Genomic DNA, 19,978 nt, shown 5'->3' with positions numbered 1-19,978 from the left:
CAGGAAATGTGTTTTTTTTTTTTTTTTTTTTTTTGAGATGGAATCTCACTCTGTTGCCCATGCTGGAGTGCAGTGGTACAATCTCTTCTCACTGCAACCTCCACCTCCCAGATTCAAGCGAGTCTCCTGCCTCAGCCTCCCAAGTAGCTGGGACTACAGGCCCATGCCACCATGCCTGGCTAATTTTTTGTATTTTTAGTAGAGATGGAGTTTCTCCATGTTGCCCAGGATGGTCTCAATTTCCTGACCTTATGATCCACCTGCCTCAGCCTCCCATAGTGCTGGGATTACAGGCATGAGCCACGGTGCCCAGCCTTATTTTACCAATAATTTTAAAGACAGCTTGTTAAAGATTTACTTAAGTCATGTGAACTTGAAAAACACTCTGGATTTAATTTATGAGCAGTCTTTTATTTATAAGCCAATTTAGTAGATATAGTATATAACATAGTAAATGTACATCTAGATAAACGCACCTAAACATGTATACACACACAAAGATCCAATAGCCTTTACCTTGGAACTCTAGCCATGAGATAGCAATACAAGCTCACCAATCTACAACCAAGTCCACATGGCTAAACTTTGTTTGTCCAAGTTGATAATTCAGTGAAGGCTGTGAACCACAATTTTGGGTAAAGTAGTTTCCATGGCAGTTTGATTTTTAGAAGCTAGATTCCAAAGAACCCTGGGGCAAACAGCACTACAGAAGAACATCATAGAAACTACTCACCAGGCCCCACCCTGCTTAGGACAGCAGCATAAAAGCAGAATACCCGGTTCTCCACTTGGCTTTCCCATTCAACAGCCAACTCCAGATTACAAATAATATTGGGGCAAACAGTAGTACAAAAGTATATTTGTTTACTGAATTCTGATTTCCTATGACTAAATTCACACCACACACACACACACACTCCAAAACAAAATTCAACTGCTATTGCAACAGACAAGCCCTAACAGTGTCCAGACTGTTAAGGTTTGTTAAGTCAAGGTGCTTTTCTCTCTCAATTGGGCTTTATTAACCTACAAACAAATTTCTTAGGGATTTTCCAAATTGAGAGGAGCTGATCCCACTGTTTGGTACTCAAAAAAGATACTAACTTGGCCAGACACAAACACAGCAATTACAAGCATGCTCCCTAGAGTATCATACTGAAAGAGCCAGGGTGCTTCCCTTTCTTGGTCAGTTAGACTTGTTTAATCTGCAAATGGAAGCTCCTTTTAAAATTTCCCAAACTGAGAGGAACAGATCCTGCTCTCTGGGCCAGAAAAGGACACTTGCCTATCCAGATGCCAATGTTACATTTCAAAGGCTGTTCTTCCTAACAATCAGGAACTCAGTTGGGGTGGCAGAGGTGGGGCCAGAGAGACCAACACTTACTTCCAGCCAAAACTGGGTGGGCAGCTGCTTAGGAACGCTTCTGAGACTCCTGGACCACAGCAACCCAGCCTTGAATAACACATTTCAGTTAGGGAACCAAAATCTGTTACAGAAACACCAAAAATCTGTTACTGGAGCACCAGGGGTTCTGTGTGGCCCAGGTTCTGCTGCTGGCCACACAGAAAGCCAAACAGGGAGACAGTGAGTATTGCCAGGGAAGAAGGCTTTAATTGGGAGCTCCAGCCGAGGAGATGGGAGATTAGTCTCAAATCCATCTCCCTGACGCACTAAAATTAGGGGTTTATATAGCAGGGAAGAAATGTAACTGTGTAGGAAAACAGGAACTCAGGAGTGGTAAGGAAACAATTGTGATGAATGAGGGGCCTGACCTTTCATTGTCTAGAGGTGATAATCTGGTTATCTAGTTCTTTGATACTTTTTAAGATATATGGTGGTCTTTTTGCTGAGAAAAGATCTTAGATAAAACAAATGTAAGATTCAAGCTTGAAGACCCGAAGGGTCAATTTCTATTTATCCAGAAGAACTGTCTATGGGACATTAATCAGTTTCAGGATTGGTGTTTGGAGGTTGAATAGAAAGAGCCTGGGATGGAATCCTGTGCAAGCCCTCATTTAAGAGAGGAGAAAAAGAGACTGGGAAAGAGTGCCACATATGTGGGCAAGGAGGCATCACAGAAACAAAGGGAGAAAGATGCGGTGGATAAGATGGCTGAATGATGCTGAGAACCCAAGCTGTGTCAAAACTAAAAATAACTTTCTCTTGATTTTGGCATTATTGACTTTTGGGGCCACCCACAGGACTAATTTCTGTGGAGTAGGGATGAAGGTGAAGCTATAAGATGGTTGGGAAACTAACCGCAAGAGTAGACTGAGGAATAAATAGATAAACGTAGGCAGTTCTTTTGAAAATATGATCGTCAAATTAAAAATTCCAGTGGAGGTAGTGTTTAATAGCATCTTCACACAAACCCAGACTATATAATTTGGTTACAATGTGGGTTCCAAGAAAGGAGTGAGAAGACAAAACAGAAGCAAAAATAAATGGAAAAAAAATAGAAAATTTTACTTGTCTGAGAAAGAAACAGCACTTTGTTAATAAGACGGGAATACGCTAGTAGGATTTTCATATTTCTGAGATGAAGAAATAATCATGTAAGCATTCAAGAAAAACAAATATGATCACTCAGGTTTCCTCTAATGGAATCAACATCAAGTTGATCTCTGACTTCTCTGCAACTCTAATGTAACTAGAGAGTAAAATTGTGTGCAGAATTTTGAAGGTAAAACAAAGTCACCCCAATTTTATATTCAGACAGGTCTTTATGAAAGCAAGAAAAGAAAATATTACTGTATGTGTGGGGTCTCATATATATTATGGAAATTATTGGAAATGTGATTCCTAACAATGAGAATTGAAAAAAATTAATAGCTTAAAAAAAGGAGTTCTTATAATGCAAGAATTAGTCATGAATGTTGAAACTAGGCATGTAGAGTTGATTTTAAATAATTTTATAAATTTGTCCACAAAAGTAAGTGTAATTGTCAAGCATTTTTAAAGAGAGGATTTACATATGGTAATAAATAAATAAATAAATAAATAAAATTTGGATAAAAATGTTAGATTGAGTCTGTAAGGAGCTAGGGAAAATATGATAAATAAGAGTTAAATCCCTTGCCTCTAAAGGGGGAGACTTGAAAGATACTGTTTTCCACTTGCTTCTGTAGTTTTAAAAGCTATATGAATGGTTACAGATAATGATACAACAATGTAAAGGAGGTTATATATGTTTCCTTATTCTAGAGAAGAGAAAAGAAACTAGTAACTTAAGCTAACCAGAAAATACAGGAAAGGGAAATATAAAACAAGGTAACACAAGGAAAGCTAGTTCTATCAGTTATGGCCATGTAATTAGGTCAAATGTCTTTTAAGTAAGTTTAAATGAGTCAGAAAGCAGGGTTTTGTCATTTGCCAAAGACCCATGTAAAGTATAATAACATAAAAAAAAAAAAAAAAAAAAAACCGGGGCCAGGCTTGGTGGCTCATGCCTGTAATTCTAGCACTTTGGGAGGCTGAGGTGGGAGGATTGCTTGAGCCCGGAAAATTGAGCCTGTGGGTGGTGAGCTATGATCATGCCACTGTACTTCAGCCTGGGTAATAGAGCAAGACCCTGTCTCAGAAATAATAAATAAAAAAGAGATAAAGAAGGGACAAAGGTATATTAAATGCAAACAAAAAGAAAGCAAGAATTATACTTAAATTTCACTAGCAGAAAGTATTAAGATAAAAAGATAAAGGTAATGAAGCAGAAAAGGCCAAGAAACAAACCTGTTGAACACAAAACTGGGAAGGAAGTGGTGATTTATTTGGCCAGGAGCTGCAGCAGCATAGATGCCTAACAGCCGAGCTCCCCTAACAAAGAAAATCCCTGCCCTTTTAAAGGCTTACAACTCTGCAAATTACATGTGAAAGTGTCTTGATCCATGAAGTAGGTGTGGGGTACGTGACTTAGGTGGGGGTGTGGTCGTGTTTAAGTAAAAACAATGCCTTCTGGAAAGATTGCTCCATGCCATTACTGCAATCTATAGGAGGGTGATTGAGCCCCTGTCTGTCAGCCTTTACTTCTCCTACTGAAATGCAATGTAGAAGTCTAGGAGGAAGGGCTCTTAGAAGCTTAAGAGGATTAATGGTCTTCTTCCTCAGTGTTAAGATATCACAGTGAAGATTTGGTACACATAAATTTTTGTTTAATAAATATAAGAAAAGTGGGAATTGTAAGACATCTTTATTAGTACTGCTAAGTCAGATAAATGATAATAAATATATAAATGATCTGTTTAATGTAATATGGTTGATTTAATGTCTATGTTTTTTGTATCGTATAGAGAATATATCCTTTTCCCCCAATTCTTAAAAACCTTTGCCAAAGTGATCATATATGAGTTACAGATAAATCTTTAATAAAATCCCAAAGCATAACTTTTATGAGTTTTATTTTTCAATTTGTAGGCTTCTGTGACTCTGGCCAAATGTCTTAACTCCTCTATGCCTCAATTTCCTCATTTGTAAAATCAGAATAACAACTGTGTTTGGGTGTTTTGAAAATTAAACTGCATGACATTAAATTAATGTTAACTATTATTCTGCATACCAGAAATTAATCATAGGTTTAAAAAAATTACCATATAATTTCAAAATAGCATTCTTTTGCGTAACTCCCTAGCAAAATGAGAAAATCTAAACAAGTATAGCTACTTTCAAAAGTAAGCATAGCAATAAGCCCACATATTATATATTTTAAGATGTAATAAGCTTGATTAAAATTTATAGCCTAAATAGATTTATTGGTATTTCAAAAGAATGAAAACTAATAATTAATTTGACTCAAGTAATTGCAAAAATAACAGCATAACTCCGAAGAAAGCAAATTGCCTAAAATAAATAACAAAAGCAATATTCCCCCAAATTACCAGAACTAACAGAGTTCAGTGTTGTTGGAATAGATATGTAAAGTAAAATCGGAGGCCAGGCATTTTCATCTACTGGAAAACAAGTGAGACTATGCTGGAAAAAACAGTATTTTCATATACTGGAGAAACAAGCTAGATTATATAACATTTCCCTAAATGCATAAAATATTCTTACAAATCCAATTTAGAAAAAATGTGAATGACCTCTCAAAACGAGCTATGAGACATGAACAGGAAATGTGTTTTTTTTTTTTTTTTTTGAGACGGAGTTTCGCTCTTGTTACCCAGGCTGGAGTGCAATGGCGCAATCTCGGCTCACGGCAACCTCCGCCTCCTGGGTTCAGGCAATTCTCCTGCCTCAGCCTCCTGAGTAGCTGGGATTACAGGCACGCGCCACCATGCCCAGCTAATTTTTTGTATTTTTAGTAGAGACGGGGTTTCACCGTGTTGACCAGGATGGTCTCGATCTCTTGACCTTGTGATCCACCCGCCTCGGCCTCCCAAAGTGCTGGGATTACAGGCGTGAGCCACCGCACCCGGCTGGAAATGCTTTAAGAAAAAACCAAAACAAAAGACACTGGCCCAAAGTGGAAAATGTCCCACAAGAAATCATTAAAAACAGTGAAGTTTGTTTGTTTGATCTGTTTTTGTCTCTCAGTTTTGCAAAGGTTATGAAGATTGAGCAAATTTAGCGCTATGGAGGGAAATAGCATTCATACATTATGGATGGAGGGTAAGTCAGTACAGTTTGGAAGATAGTTGGGCAAAATGTATTAACATTCATTTATTCATTTATGGATTGATTGATGGTTGAGACAGAGTTTTACTCTGTCGCCCCGGCTGGAGTGCAGTGGCGTAATTTCAGCTCACTGCAGTCGCCACCTCCCAGATTCAAGCGATTCTTTTGCCGCAGCCTCCTGAGTAGCTGGGATTAGAGGTGCAAGCTACCATGCCTAGCTAAGTTTCATATTTTTAGTAGAGATGGGATTTCACCATGTTGGTCAGGCTGGTCTTTAATGCCAGACCTCAAGTGATCCGCCTGCCTTGGCCTCCCAAAGTGCTGGGATTACAGGCATGAGCCCCTGTGTCTGGCCTCAACATTTAAAACCATATACCATTAAACTGAGGAATTATACTTCTGAGAACTTATTCCAGGGAGAAGTTGGTAAAGCAGGTACAGACATAGATGAGTCTACACTAAACATATTTTAGTTACCTATTAACAAGGAATACATTAAATTATAGTACATTTATGAGACATAAAACCATGTAGCCACCAAAAGTTAATGTAGATACATATCTATTGATAGGAAACAACATCTCTAATCCCTTGAATGGAAAAGAGCAGATTGTTGGATCTTATTTATTTAAAACTATATATTTATACATATAATGAGTTCCTAGAAGGATGGTTTCCAGAGGATATTACATATGATTTATTCTGTGTGATGCGATTTGGGTGGACTTTTACTTCTTTATACTTTTCAAATGGTGCTTGAAATGTTTACATTTCGTAATCATTTTTATAAGCAGAAAAACAAATTTTATTTGAAAAACATAAATATAAAATCTAATTTATTGTGGTAACAGAAAATAGAAGATAGCATTTAACAACAAAATGCTGAAGTGATATAAAGAAAACTATGAAGTCCCTGAAGAGAAGTCTGGCTCTAATTTGAGTGAGGAGGAGACAGCCTAAGTTTCTGCATGGGGACTATAGGTTTGTAAAAATGTCAGATCTCCCCATGCTAATTTATAGAGTGCAATAACAATAAAAATACCAGAAAGTAAGTTAAAAAAAAAGTACGCTGAAGAACATCTTAATTTTTAATGTTAAAGATACCTTTGAGGTCGTCTTTTGGTTTCCTCTGCAGAGGCAACTATTGTTATGAAGTTGACTTACATTTTTCTTGTTTATGCCATTTTACTTTAGAACATGCATCTCTATCCACATGCTTTTTGGGTTCAACTCCTTTTTCTGTTAGATTGATAGTTTTTCTCTATTCCTTATTTTTTTTCTAGGCTGCTTTGGAAGCTCTAGATTCTATCGGTTAACTTTAATTGTGGCATATATATATGTGTGTGACACATATATATGCATTACACACACATACATACATTCATATACACATACCTACATATGTTTTTGAGACAGTCTCGTTCTGTTGCCAGGATGGTGTGTAGTGGTGGGATCTCAGCTCTCAGCTCACGGCAGCCTCTACCTCCTGGATTCAAGTGATTCTCCTGCCTCAGCCTACTGAGTAGCTGGGATTACAGGCGCCAGCTACCACGCCTGGCTAACTTTTGTATTTTTAGTAGAGAAAGGGTTTCACCATGTTGGCCAGGTTGGTCTCGAACACCTGGCCTCAAATGATCTATCCACCTCGGCCTCCCAAAGTGCTGGTATTACAGGCATGAACCACTGTGCCTGGCCATGACAAGTATATTTTATCAGTCAGAGACCAGAGATACTAATGAGTATTATGGCTGGATTATACAACTTTTGACTCATATTTTTTTTGCCATCAGTGGAAAGCAAAAGGAGCTTATCCACACTCTCCCCATGCCCGTATCCAGCATCTCATTTACTGTAATGCTGTCTGCAATCAAACATTGTGATTACTGACACTAGTTACGTCTTGGAAAAGGAGGATTGAAGCTGTGTTTCTCCTGGAGAACTTGTGTGGTTCCCTGGAAGCTTCAGGGCTTTTCTTACTCACAGGTTGTCTAGGATGTTTCAAGGCAGACCTTGGTGTGGGCTTCAGACTTTTTTTTTTGATGGAGTCTTGCTCTTTTGTCCAGGCTGGAGTGCAGTGGTACAATCTTGGCTCACAGCAACCTCTGCCTCCTTGGTTCAAGTGATTCTCCTGCCTCAGCCTTCTGAGTAGCTGGGATTACAGGTGCCTGCCACCATGGTGAGCTAATTTTTGTATTTTTAGTAGAGACGGGGTTTCACCATGTTGGCCAGGCTGGTCTTGAACTCCTGATCTCAAGAGATCCACCTGCCTCAGCCTCCCAAATTGCTGGGAGTAGAGGTGAGCCACTGCGCTCGGCCTCAGATCTTTTATAATATCCCTTTGGAGTCAAAGGCCAGCCATGATTCTGGAGAGGCACCAGGTGCACAGTATTCCGAGTATCCATTCCTTTAGTAGCACTTTTTGGACACATGCATGAGCCAGGTACTGTGCCGATGATTACAAGACAAATGTTCTAAGTCACAGTCTCAGGTAGAAGACAGGCCCACAGTTACTATATACTACACAGTGTAAATGCTTTAGTCAGAGACCTCTAAAGAGACTGAGAAAGTAGAGAAGGGATCAAGCAGTTCTACCTTGAGAAGCTGAGGTTGGCATCACAGTGGACCCCAGGACAGCAAAGACAGTGGGAAATACTGCCAAAGATGACGTTTTCTGTGCCTGTTGGTGCTTTCGAGGAAACTGTCACTACTATGGATGTTCAGGCCAGGTAGCAGAAGGATGGGCCTGACCACATGCAAAGTAAATCTGAACTGCCCAGGATACCGCAAGGCAGTTTATGTGGGAAGGTGGTAGCTGTGGCTGAAATAAATTTGCATCTCCACATGGAGTATCTGTAATGGCTGGTAACATGCCAAAGTGAAGCTCAAGCAGCAGGGAGGCCTGGGAACAAAAGGACAGCTGTAAGGACTGGGCTTAGGAACAGATGAACTGACTCTGGAATACAGTAGGATTGTGGGTCCAGGGAAGCTAGGATAGGTGATCAGATAGGTTGCTGCCATGGGTTGAATTGTGTTCCCCCACCCAAAAGATACGGTAAAGTCCTAATCCCCAGTACTTCAGAATGTGATTTCTTTGGAGATTATATCTTTACAGAGGAAATTAGTTAAAATGAGGTCATACTAGAGTAGGGCAGGCCTTTAGATCAGTATGACTGGTGTTCCTTTAAGAAAACAGCCATGTGAAGACAAGGAGAGACAAAGAGAATGCCATGTGAAAACATAGGCAGAGGTCGGAGTGATGTGGCCACAAGCCAGAGAAACAGAAGGCAGAGGTGGCGGGAGTGTGGTCACAAGCCAAGGAATGCCAGCAGCCACCGGAAACTGGAAGGGCAAGGAACACATTCTCCCCTAGAGCCTTCAGAGGAAGCATGACTGCTGTCACCGCGATTCACAGTTCTGGCCTCTGAGAACAGAGAGAATAAACGTCTGTTCTTTAAATCACCTGGTTTGTGCTAATGTGTTATTGCAGCCATGGGAAACTAATACAGAAGGCTAAAATGAAAAAGATAAGTATTGGCCAGGATGTGTGGAAATTGGAATCCTCTTAGATTACTGGTGGGAATGTAAGATGGTGCAGCTTCTTTGGAAAATGGTTTGACAATTTCCTACAATGTTAAAAATGGAGTTACCATATGAACTAGAAATCTCACATCTATGCATATACTCAAGAGAAATGAATATATACATCTTCACATAAAATTGTTCATGAATGTTCAAAGCATGTCTATTTGTAATAGCCAAAATGTGGACACAAATATACACTAACTGTTGAGTGGATAAACAAAATGTGGTGTGTCCATACAATGGGTTATTACTTGGCAATAAAAAGAAATGAATAATAACATGCTACATGGTTAAACCTTAAAAACATTATGCAAAGTTAGGCTAGACACAAATACTACGTATAATATGATTCCATTAATATGAAATGTCTAGAATAGGCAAATCCACGAACACTCAATTTGATTAGCGTTTGCCTGATGCTAAGGAGAGGGAGAGTGGGGAATGACTGCTAATGGATGTAGGTTTTCTTTTTACATTAACGAAAATGTACTAAAATTAGATAGTAGTAATGGATTCACACTCAAAAAAGTCGTCGAATTTTGTTATTTGAAAGGGTTGATTTTTTTTTTTTGGAGACAGTTTTGCTCTTGTTGCCCAGGCTGGAGTGCAATGGCCCAATCTCGGCTCACTGCAACCTCCGCCTCCTGGGTTCAAGCAATTCTCCTGCCTCTGCCTCCCAAGTAGCTAGGATTACTGGCATGGCTACCATGCCCAACTAATTTTGTACTTTTAGTAGAGATGGGGTTTCAGCACTTTGGTCAGGCTGGTCGTAAACTCCTTACCTCAGGTGATTACCCACCTCAGCCTCCCAAAGTGCTGGGATTACAAGCGTGAGCTGTCATATCTGGCTGAAAGGGTTGATTGTATTGTTGTCAAGACAGAGACCTTGGCAGAGATTCCTTTAAGTAGAGCAAGAGTATAAGGTATTCCTTCTTCTCTTCCTTCCTTCATTCAGCATACCTTTGTTTAGTGCCTATTATGTGCCATATCCTCTTCTATGAGAATATGGTGGTTCACCAGCCTGGCAACTAGCTTACTTTCTTGGAATTTGCATTCCATCAGCAATGGAAAAAAAATTATGAAATATTAGGTCATACCAAGATAGTGTTTTTGTCACTACTTCCCAGGCATGAAGTTAGTGTACAAAGTTAGAATGAAGCACTATCAAGTTGATAGTTTTCTCCCAAAAAGACCATGAAAGTATCTCTTCCTTCCTTCCTTGTCCTATTTCAAGACAAGTTTTCACTCTGTTGCCCAGACTGGAGTGCAGTGTTGCCATCATAGCTTACTGGAACCCTGAACTCCTTGGTTCAGTGATCCTCCCACCTCAGCCTCCTAAGTAGCTGAGACCACAGATGTGAGCCACCACACCCAACTAATTAAAAAAATTTTTTTTGGTAGAGGCTGGGTGCAGTGGCTTACACCTGTAACCCCAGTACTTTGGGAGGCTGAGGCAGGAGGTTAGTCTGAGGCCACCATGATTTCTCTTTTGTTGCAGGGAGACTTTTTTACACATCTTCAAGAAACCCCTTTTCTAGAGTGTGTGCTCAGCCCTCCATACCAAACTAGAAGTTTTCAGAGAGGATGGGAAAAGTGGATTGGTGAAGAATGAGTGTATTGAGCCTGGGCAGAGGTTTTGCTGCTTTTCTAAAGATTCTTCCAATGCTGTAATTTGTTACAATTCCTGTCCCTATTTGGAAAGGCCTGGTGATCCTCTTCTGGTTTTTCTTCTAATGATGAATGGTTCTGCAGTTTGATGTGTCATTTTTGCTTCTATTTGTAGAAGAGGTGCAGTACATTCAGGCTGAGAAAAACAACAAGGGCCCAATGGAGGCCGCCACACTTTTTCTCAAGATCCTGTTGGACCTCCAGGAGGAAGGCTGGTTCCGTGGCTTTTTGGATGCTCTAGACCACGCAGGTTAGTTCATTTTTAAAAATCACAAATCAGAGTATATTACTTTGCTGCTTGACAATGCTGTAAAAGTGAAAAGCTATTAATTTTGTAGTATCCACTTTGAAGTATCCACTTGTGCCACTAAGAGGCATGAACTATACCAAGTCTGAGGCAGTGTAAAAACGATTTTTAGGCAGATGACATAATTGTCTACCTGAAACATCCACAAGCATCTGCAGAGATATTACTGTCGCTAGTGGAAGAGTTAGCAAGATTATTTGGATATAAGGCCAGTATGCAAAAATTAGCTGCATTTCTGCCCACTGAAAGCAAACAAAAAATGTAATCTGCAATGAAGTATCATTTATAATAATTGTAATGTGTTTAGGAATAAGTCTAACAAAAGATGTATAAAGTCTGAATGGAGAAAATGATAAAATGTTATTGAAAGACATTAAATAAGTCCTAAATAGAAATACATATCCATGCACATAAAGGAGGAGACTTGATATAAAAATGTCAGTTCTCCCTACATTAATCTGTATATTCAATAAATTCTAATAAAAATCCTACATACTTTTTCAATGAGTGTGGCAAGTTGATTCTACAATGTCTGTGGAAGAATTATGACCCAAGAATAGGCAAGACACCCCTAAAGAAGACAAATTTAGTGGACTGGGCTTTTCTTTCTACATGTCAGCATTTATTAGAAAGCTACAGGCATCGAGAAAGTGTAATGTTCATTCTGGCATTAACAAACTGACCATTGAAATAGAGTAGAGACCCTTTAATTAGACCCATATCTTTATCGAAACCTGACATATTAGATATCACTGGGAAAGAAGGATTACTGGGAAAGAAGGGGCTATTCAAAAAATAGCATTTATAAACAGAATAACATTGAAAATCAAACAAACTTAAGCTGGACGTGGTGGTGTATGCCTATAGTCCCAGCTACTCAGGAGGCTGAGGCAGGAGGACTGCTTGAGTCCAAGAGTTTGAGGCTGCAGCGAGCTATGATGGCACTGCTGCACTTCAGCCTGGGCAACATAGGGAGACCCCCATATTTAAAACACCCTAACTTTTATGCCCATGTGGATACAAATAAATAAATTTGTATTCTTACCTCATGTTTATCAAAAGCACTATAAAGAAAGTAAAAAAAAACAAATCACAAACTCTGGGAGAAGATATTTGCAAAACGTATAATCACCAAAGGATTAGTATCTAGAATATATTAAAAAAATCTTGAAATCAAGTGGAAAAAGAAAGAAAACAAACAGCAAAAAATTTGGACAAACATTTCAATGAATGTGAAGCATGAAAAGTGAATAAATGTATGAGAAGATTCTCACCCCAGTTAGGAATTTGGACATTGTAGATTAGGAACACAGTGAGATAACATTTTATAACTACTAGATAGCAAAACTTAAGAAGTCCAACGGTGTTAAGTCTTAAAGAAGATATTTAATGGAAATTTTTTTTTTTCAGACGTTGTCTTGCTCCGTCACCCAGGGTGAAGCGCGGTGGTGCAATCTTGGCTTACTGCAGCCTCCACCTTTCGGATTCAAGCTATTCTCATGTCTCAGCCTCCTCAGTAGCTGGGAATACAAGTGCCCACCACTGTGCCTGGCTAATTTTTGTATTTTTAGTAGAGATGGGGTTTCACCATGTTGGTCAGGTTGGCCTCGAATTCCTGACCTCTGGTAATCCACCTCACCCACCTGCCTTGGCCTACCAAAATGCTGGGATTACAGGTGTGAGCCACCACGCCCAGCTGGAAATCTTAAATATCACTATATGGAGTGTAAATTGATACAACTATTTTGAAAAATAACTTGATATTACCTCGTAGAGTTCAACTCTCATATATCTTTCTATCCAAAAGTTTCACTCTTAAGTTTGTGCCCTAGAAGACCTTATACATGTATTCCAGAATATGCTTATAAGAGTGTTCATAGTATAACTTCAGTAACAAAAGCAAGCAAACAAAACTGGAAATTACCCTGATGTCTTTTAAGACGAGAATGGATACATAAGTTTTATAATAGTTAAACATGGTCCATTAAACTATAATGAAAAGGTATGAACGCATCTATAGATGACAACTCAGGTGAGTCTTAGAAATGTAATGTTGAATTTTTAAGAGAAACTTATGTCATAGGATATAATATTTATAAAGCCCCAAAAAGCTAAACTTAACATACTGCTTAGGGAATCAAATATATGCAAGTATAAAAAAAATCAAGGCATTGATTTATTAAATACAGGGAAGCAGTGATTGACAGGGAGACAAAGGGGTTAGAAAGATAAGGCACATACAAATATTGGAATATGGTAGCTCTTAAGTTGGGTAGTAGGTTCACATATGTTCATTTTCTTGTTACGTTCTTATATATGTTACAAATATTCTGGTGCATGCATCAAATATTACATACTTTTAAAATTTCTGTTTTCAAAGCTATGGTGTGTTCTATCAACAGAAGAATCATGAAGTTCAAAAATTTGGAAAGGAAAGCTTTATTTTTCATAAAGGGCTGTGCAGCCTGCATAGTGGCCATTTTGACAGGCTGGGAAATGCAGCCTCCAGCCAGAAGCCAGAAATAGGCACTTTGAGGGTAGGAGGAGTAAAACAGGCTTATGCTGAATGGGGTGACCAAATATTCAGTAAGCTACAGGAGGAGTCATGAATATGAAAGCAGAAGCACGCACCTGCACAGTTGAGCTTCATGCCTTTCCGTGGGACCCATGTTCAAAAACTGGAAGTGTTAGCCTGATCCAAGGGTGGAGTTTTTGGCCCTCTGATATCAGAAGGTGAAGCAGAGGACATGAAAATCCTCACTGCACATCCTCCATAGACTGACGAGACCCACTCCATGGTTTGTGGTCTCTTAGGAAGAAATGTTGGTTGGTTGTTGTATTGAAACTGCAGAAGGGAGGAGAAGTTAGGGATTGGTTGAAATCAGCAATGGAGCAGGTGTTTCCAAAGGGCTGGTTTCTGTTTCTCTTCAGAGAAAGCACTGTTTCTCCACTTTGGGGATATAATTAATCTGGACATTATAAGTCATTTTAATCCTTACCAACCTGTTAGGTAAAAATAGTACTTTTAATTTTTATTTTAAAAATTGAATAAGTTTTAGCATTGAAAGTCCTAGCTGGAGCAGTTAGGCAAGGAAAATAAAGAAGTAAAACAATCTGTTTGCAGATGGCAGAATCTTATACGTAGAAAACCCTAACGATTTTAGAAAAAACTATTAAAACTAATTCAGAAAAATTTCAGGACACACAAAATTGACACCAGAAGTAGTCACATGTCTATATACTAACAAATAATCCAAAGAGAAAATTAAGGTAACAATTCCATTTTATAATAGCATCAAAAAGATTAAAATAGAAACCTAACCAAGGAGATAAGAACTCATACCTTGAAACCTACAGAAACATTGCTGAAAGAATGAAAAATGACACAAATAAATGGAAAGACATCTGCATTCATGAACTGGAAGACTTAAGATGCTTATACTTCCAAAATTGAGCTATAGATTCAATGCAATCCCTATTAAAATCCCATTAACATTTTTTGGTAGAAATAGAAAAAATTATCCAAGATTTATAGAGAATCTCAAGGCATCCTGAATAGGCAAAATTTTGATAACGAGGAATAAACCAGGAGACCTCACCCCTCCTGATTTCAAAACACATTACAAAGCTATAGCAATCAAACTGATGTGGCATTGGTATAAAGACAGACACATAGGCCAAAAGAGCACCCAGAAATAAATCCTGAAGTATATCATGGTCAAAGATGCCAAGACCTCTCAATGGAGAAAGGACAATCTCTTCAGCAAGTGTTGAGAAAACCGGATATCCATATGCAAAAGAATGGATTTTGACACTTAAACCATGTATTTACAGTTCTCCACAGAAACAGAACCAATAGGATATTTTTATGTGTGTGTATATATGATGAGCTATTTATATACATTGTTACTTACATGTATGTATATATATTTTTGGAATTGGCTCACATGATTATGGAGGCTGAGATGTCTCATGATTTGCTGTCTGCAATCTAGATAATCAGAAGAGTAGTTGGTGTAATTCAGAGTCTGTAGTCCTGAGAACCAGGACCTCTGACGTCCAAGGGCAAGAAAAAGGATGAGCTCAAGAAAAGAGAGAATTTGCCCTTCTTCTGCCTTTTTGTTCTCTTTTAGTCTTCAATGGATTGGATGATATCTACACACATCAGTGAGGGTGAATTTTTTTTTACTCAGTCTGATTCAAATGCTAATCTGTTCTGAAAACACCCTCACAGACATACCCAAAAATATTTTACCAGCTATCTGGGCATCCCTTGGCACAGTCAAGTTGACACATAAAATTAACCATCACATGCTATATACAAAAATAAACTCAAAATGCATTAAAGACCTAAATATAAGACTGACAGTATAAAACTCCTAGAAGAAAGCATAGGGGAAAAACATCATGACATTGGACTTGGCAGTGATTTCTTGGACATGATACCAGAAGCATAGGCAATAAAAGCAAAAATAGACAAATGAGACTATATGAAACTTACATGCATCAAGGACATAATAGGGTGAAAAGTCAACCTATGGAATGAGAGAAAATGTTTGCAATTCATGTACCCGATAAAGGGTTAATATGTAGACTATATCAAGAACTATTACAACTCAACAACAAAAAATCAAATTAAAAAACAGGCAGAGGGGCTGGGTGCATGCCTGTAATTCCAGCACTTTGGGAGGCTGAGGCAGGTGGATCATCTGAGGTCAGGAGTTCAAGACCAGCCTGGCCAACATGGTGAAACCCCTTCTCTACTAAAAATACAAAAATTAGCCGGACGTGGTGGCACATGCCTGTAGTCCTAGCTACTCAGGAGGCTGAGACGTGAGAATTGCTTGAACCCAGGAGGCAGAGGTTGCAGTGAGCCGAGATCATGCCACTGCACTTCAGCCTGGGTGACAGAGTGAGACTCCATCTCAAAAAAAGAAAAAAAGAAAGGCAAAGTATTTGAATAGACATTTATTCAAATATGGTATACAAATGGCTAATGAGTATATGGAAAGATATTCAACATCACTAATCATCGGAGAAATTCAAAGCCGCAATGTGATATCATCTCACCCCAATTAAAATGGCTTCTATCTAGAAAATAATGTTTATTGGTGAGGATGTGAAGAAATTGGAACCCTGTGCCTGATTGGTAGGAATGTCAAATGGTATAACAGCTATGGAAAACAGTATGACAGTCCCTCAAAAAAATTGAAAATATGTATCAACATATGATCCAGCAATTCTGTTTCTGGTGTATTTCCAAAAGAATTGAAAGCAGGGTCTTGAGATATTTGCACATCTGTGTTGATAGCATTATTCATGATAGACTACAAGGTAGAAGCAACTCAAATGTCCATCTGTGGATGAATGGATCAACAAAAATGTGATATACACATACAATGGAAAATTATTTTCAAGGCTGAACGCCTTGAAAAACAAGGAAATCCTGACACATGTTGCAAAATGAACATACCTTAAGGGCATTGTGCTGAGTGAAGTAAGCCAGTCACAAAAAGACAAATAGTGTATTTTGCTACCTATATAAATTATCTAAAGTAGTCAGATTCATAGAAACAGAGTGGTGGTAAACAGGAGCAAGGGGAGGGGAGAAAATGTAGTTGTTTTATAGAGTTTTAGATTTGCAAGGTGAAAAAGGTGTGAATTTCTGTTTTATAACAAAATGAATTAAACACGACTGAAGTGTACATTTAAAGATAGTTAAGATGGTAAATGTTTAATCTGTTTTTTACACAATTTAACAAAAGAGTGAGGTTGAACATCTTGTGTATGTTTGTTGGCCATTAGTATTTTCCTCTGAACTTTCTAAATATGATTTTTAAATAAATATCTTTTAAAGGCAGATAGAATAATATTAGGTAAATTTCCCATTTACTTAATATTAACTTAGAAAAATTAGAAGGAAAGTTCCTTGGGGGCAGGAATTAAGATTTCTATCTCTTTTTGCCTTCTTTACTGCTTTCCACTGAGAAGATACGATAACAAACCTGTTGAATCTGACTTTGTAAAGACAAATCAGAGATTGTAGGTGAAGTTCATGGGGTACTTTAGAAGAAAGATTTTATACTAAGATCAAAATGTAAGACTTCATAGTTGTTGTTAGTACTTTTTCCCAATAGATAATAAACATTGCTAGAAGACCTCAAGTGTTCGGTGACTAAAATGAACAGTGTTTTCTTTTTGAAAAATCAATGACAATTGGGGGTAATTTATAGATATTTCTTGAATTCTACCACCATATATTCAAATGTGATTTCTGTGATACTAATCTGGAAGTATTTTTCAGTTGGTTTCATGAAAGTCCACTTTTTTTCTTTCTTTTCAGGTTATTCTGGACTTTATGAAGCCATTGAAAGTTGGGATTTCCAAAAAATTGAAAAGTTGGAGGAGTATAGATTACTTTTAAAACGTTTACAACCAGAATTTAAAAGTAGAATTATTCCAACAGATATCCTTCCTGATCTATCTGAATGTTTAATTAATCAGGAGTGTGAAGAAATTACACAGGTAAGTTAATATAAATACTTAAATTGGGGAAATAATTATAACATGGGACTTCTATTTTCCATACTGTTTTAGACCTGAGAAAGATCACTGAAACCCACAAAAGTACTCATAGACTAATACTAGACTAGTACTTTTAATGTGAACTGAGTAATTTTTATGTCACAAAGATTTTCTTGAAGTTTGCTGTATTTTCAGTTAACATCACCATAGTCTGTGAACAGTATTTTATGCTAATTTAAATTGAGCAGTTGAGCAAATGAGAAAAGACTACAGACTCTAGCAGTTAAGTGTTTAGACTCTGGACACAGGAATTTTGTTAGAATCTTAGCTCAACCACTTACTAGTGGTATGATCTTGGGCAAGTTACTTAGCATCTCTGAATATCTGTTTCTTTGTGTGTAAAATGTAAATAATGTGCCTTATTAATATGGTATTTTTGTAAGGTTAAATGAGATAATATATGTAAAGTACTCATATATGCCTTGCACAGAGTACGTGTACAATACGCCTTAGTTATGATTAATAATAAAAGTCACACAAATTTCTCTACCCTGAAAAAAATTTGTAAATATTTTGTTATGTGTTTCCAAATATTGCTATATGCCAATATATTCATGTTGGGAATGGTCGTCAAATGATTATTTTCCTAATATTGTTGATGAGGATCTTGGAGGCAATGAGAAAGCTTGGCTTGACATAGTGACAAGGTTTGACATAGTGATGAGAAGGCTTGTCATGTGTAAAGGACAAGGATGAAGGAAAAGGTATCTTAAAAGACTATTGGATAGGGCAAAAATGGTCATGAATATGACCCACTGAACCATAATGTTCAATGGCTTTAAATCAGATAGTACATGAACTGATGAACTGACATTTCTTTGGTAAAAACTGATAAAGGGAAAGCTTTTGGGATAATTGATCAATAAACTACAGTTGCCTTGCTTAGATTTGCTCCACTAAGGGAATGATGGCAGGTGCAGAGAAATTGGTGGAATGCCTTCTCAGATCAGACAAGGAGAACTGGCCCAAAACTTTAAAATTTGCTTTGGAAAAAGAAAGGAACCAGTTCAGTGAGCTGTGGATTATAGAGAAAGGTAAGACACCGTGCCCTCCTCACATCGCTACTTAGGGCTTCGCTCATTCCAGCTGGTCTTTTACATTCCGTCAGAGGCGTTTTCCCCTCAGCCAGACCTACAGCTCTAGTGCGAGACCAGCAGGAAGCTCAATTCTGGGAGGGAGGCAGTTTCAAAGGCTGAGTTTGATAAACATCTGAATGTCTAGTCTTAGCTTTCCTAGGCTTCTGTCTGTATAAATACACATCTGATTTCTTGGGTCAAGAGTCAGTCAGAAATGGAAGACACGAATGTCTGCTAAATCATGCCCCTCTTTTTTTTTTTTTTTTTTTTTTTTGATGCTTATGAATCCCTCCGAGGTCTGGTTAAAATGTGGATTCTGATTCAGTAAGGCAATACGTTCCACACTTTGAGCAATATAGCTGTAAATTACATTGGAGGTAAACTCTAAATTGAGATTTTAAACTTAAAATGATTTATTTAACTATTTTAAAAGGTGAAGGGGAGTGGTTGTGAGATATTTTAATAGAAGTTAAAAATCTTAGTGTTATGACTTTTATGTGGAGCTTTCACCATCAAAACTATAAGCAGATTATATTAAGATTCTAAGACTTTTTTGGTCTTAAAAAGGTATAAAAGATGTGGAAACAGAAGATCTTGAGGAGAAGATGGAAACTTCTGACATACAGATTTTCTACCAAGAAGATCCAGAATGCCAGAACCTTAGTGAGAATTCATGTCTGCCTTCAGGTATCCCACATTGTTTGTTCTTTTCCACAATGGTGCTCTTCTGGTATTTGGTGTGGGGACATGTTTTGCGATACGAGAAGTCACAGCCTTGTGAAAAGGTTTGTAAAGAAAGTTGGAAAAGATAATTTATATTACAATAGATACCTTTTCTGTCTTTAGAATGCCATTCTCTCCTTCTAGTTCTTCTTCCACTATATTTCTTTTCTTCTTTTACTATCTTTTTTCTTCTTTTACCACTAAGAAAGTATGTGTGTGACTACATTGGAAGTGCACATAGAGTCTTCACCAAAACGCAATGTCTATGAATTCCCAAATCAGTCTTGCTTTCTAGTCTTTCTAAAGAAAGACTTTAGAAAGTCTTCTTTTTCTGAGCCACTTGCTCAATTTCTTTTAAGGATACCAGGGCTGCCTTGCAAGTTGATGAAGTTAGTGTGCCGCTCCTTTTTCTCATGTACACAAAGG

The 19,978-nt window shown here is 37.9% G+C and overlaps 1 protein-coding gene across 4 annotated transcripts in view; it reads left to right on the top strand.

The window, feature by feature from the left end:
• The window catches only part of DDX58 (DExD/H-box helicase 58), a 71,629-nt gene that overhangs the window by 3,382 nt on the left and 48,269 nt on the right, over positions 1–19,978 (top strand). The window contains exons 2-5 of one of the 4 annotated variants that reach the window (XM_017548314.2): positions 10,977–11,111; positions 17,512–17,693; positions 18,640–18,787; positions 19,397–19,516. In XM_017548314.2, coding sequence (XP_017403803.1) covers positions 10,977–11,111; positions 17,512–17,693; positions 18,640–18,787; positions 19,397–19,516 — 585 coding nt within the window. Of the gene's footprint in view, positions 1–10,976; positions 11,112–12,765; positions 13,201–17,511; positions 17,694–18,626; positions 18,788–19,396; positions 19,517–19,978 lie in introns of those variants that run through there. The other 3 variants (XM_017548316.2, XM_037745619.1, XM_037745618.1) reach the window with 3 other exon arrangements.

Source organism: Cebus imitator, unplaced genomic scaffold (assembly GCF_001604975.1).
Source record: "Cebus imitator isolate Cc_AM_T3 unplaced genomic scaffold, Cebus_imitator-1.0 Scaffold206, whole genome shotgun sequence".
Lineage (NCBI taxonomy): Eukaryota > Metazoa > Chordata > Mammalia > Primates > Cebidae > Cebus > Cebus imitator.
This window is presented reverse-complemented; position numbering and strand designations above follow the sequence as displayed.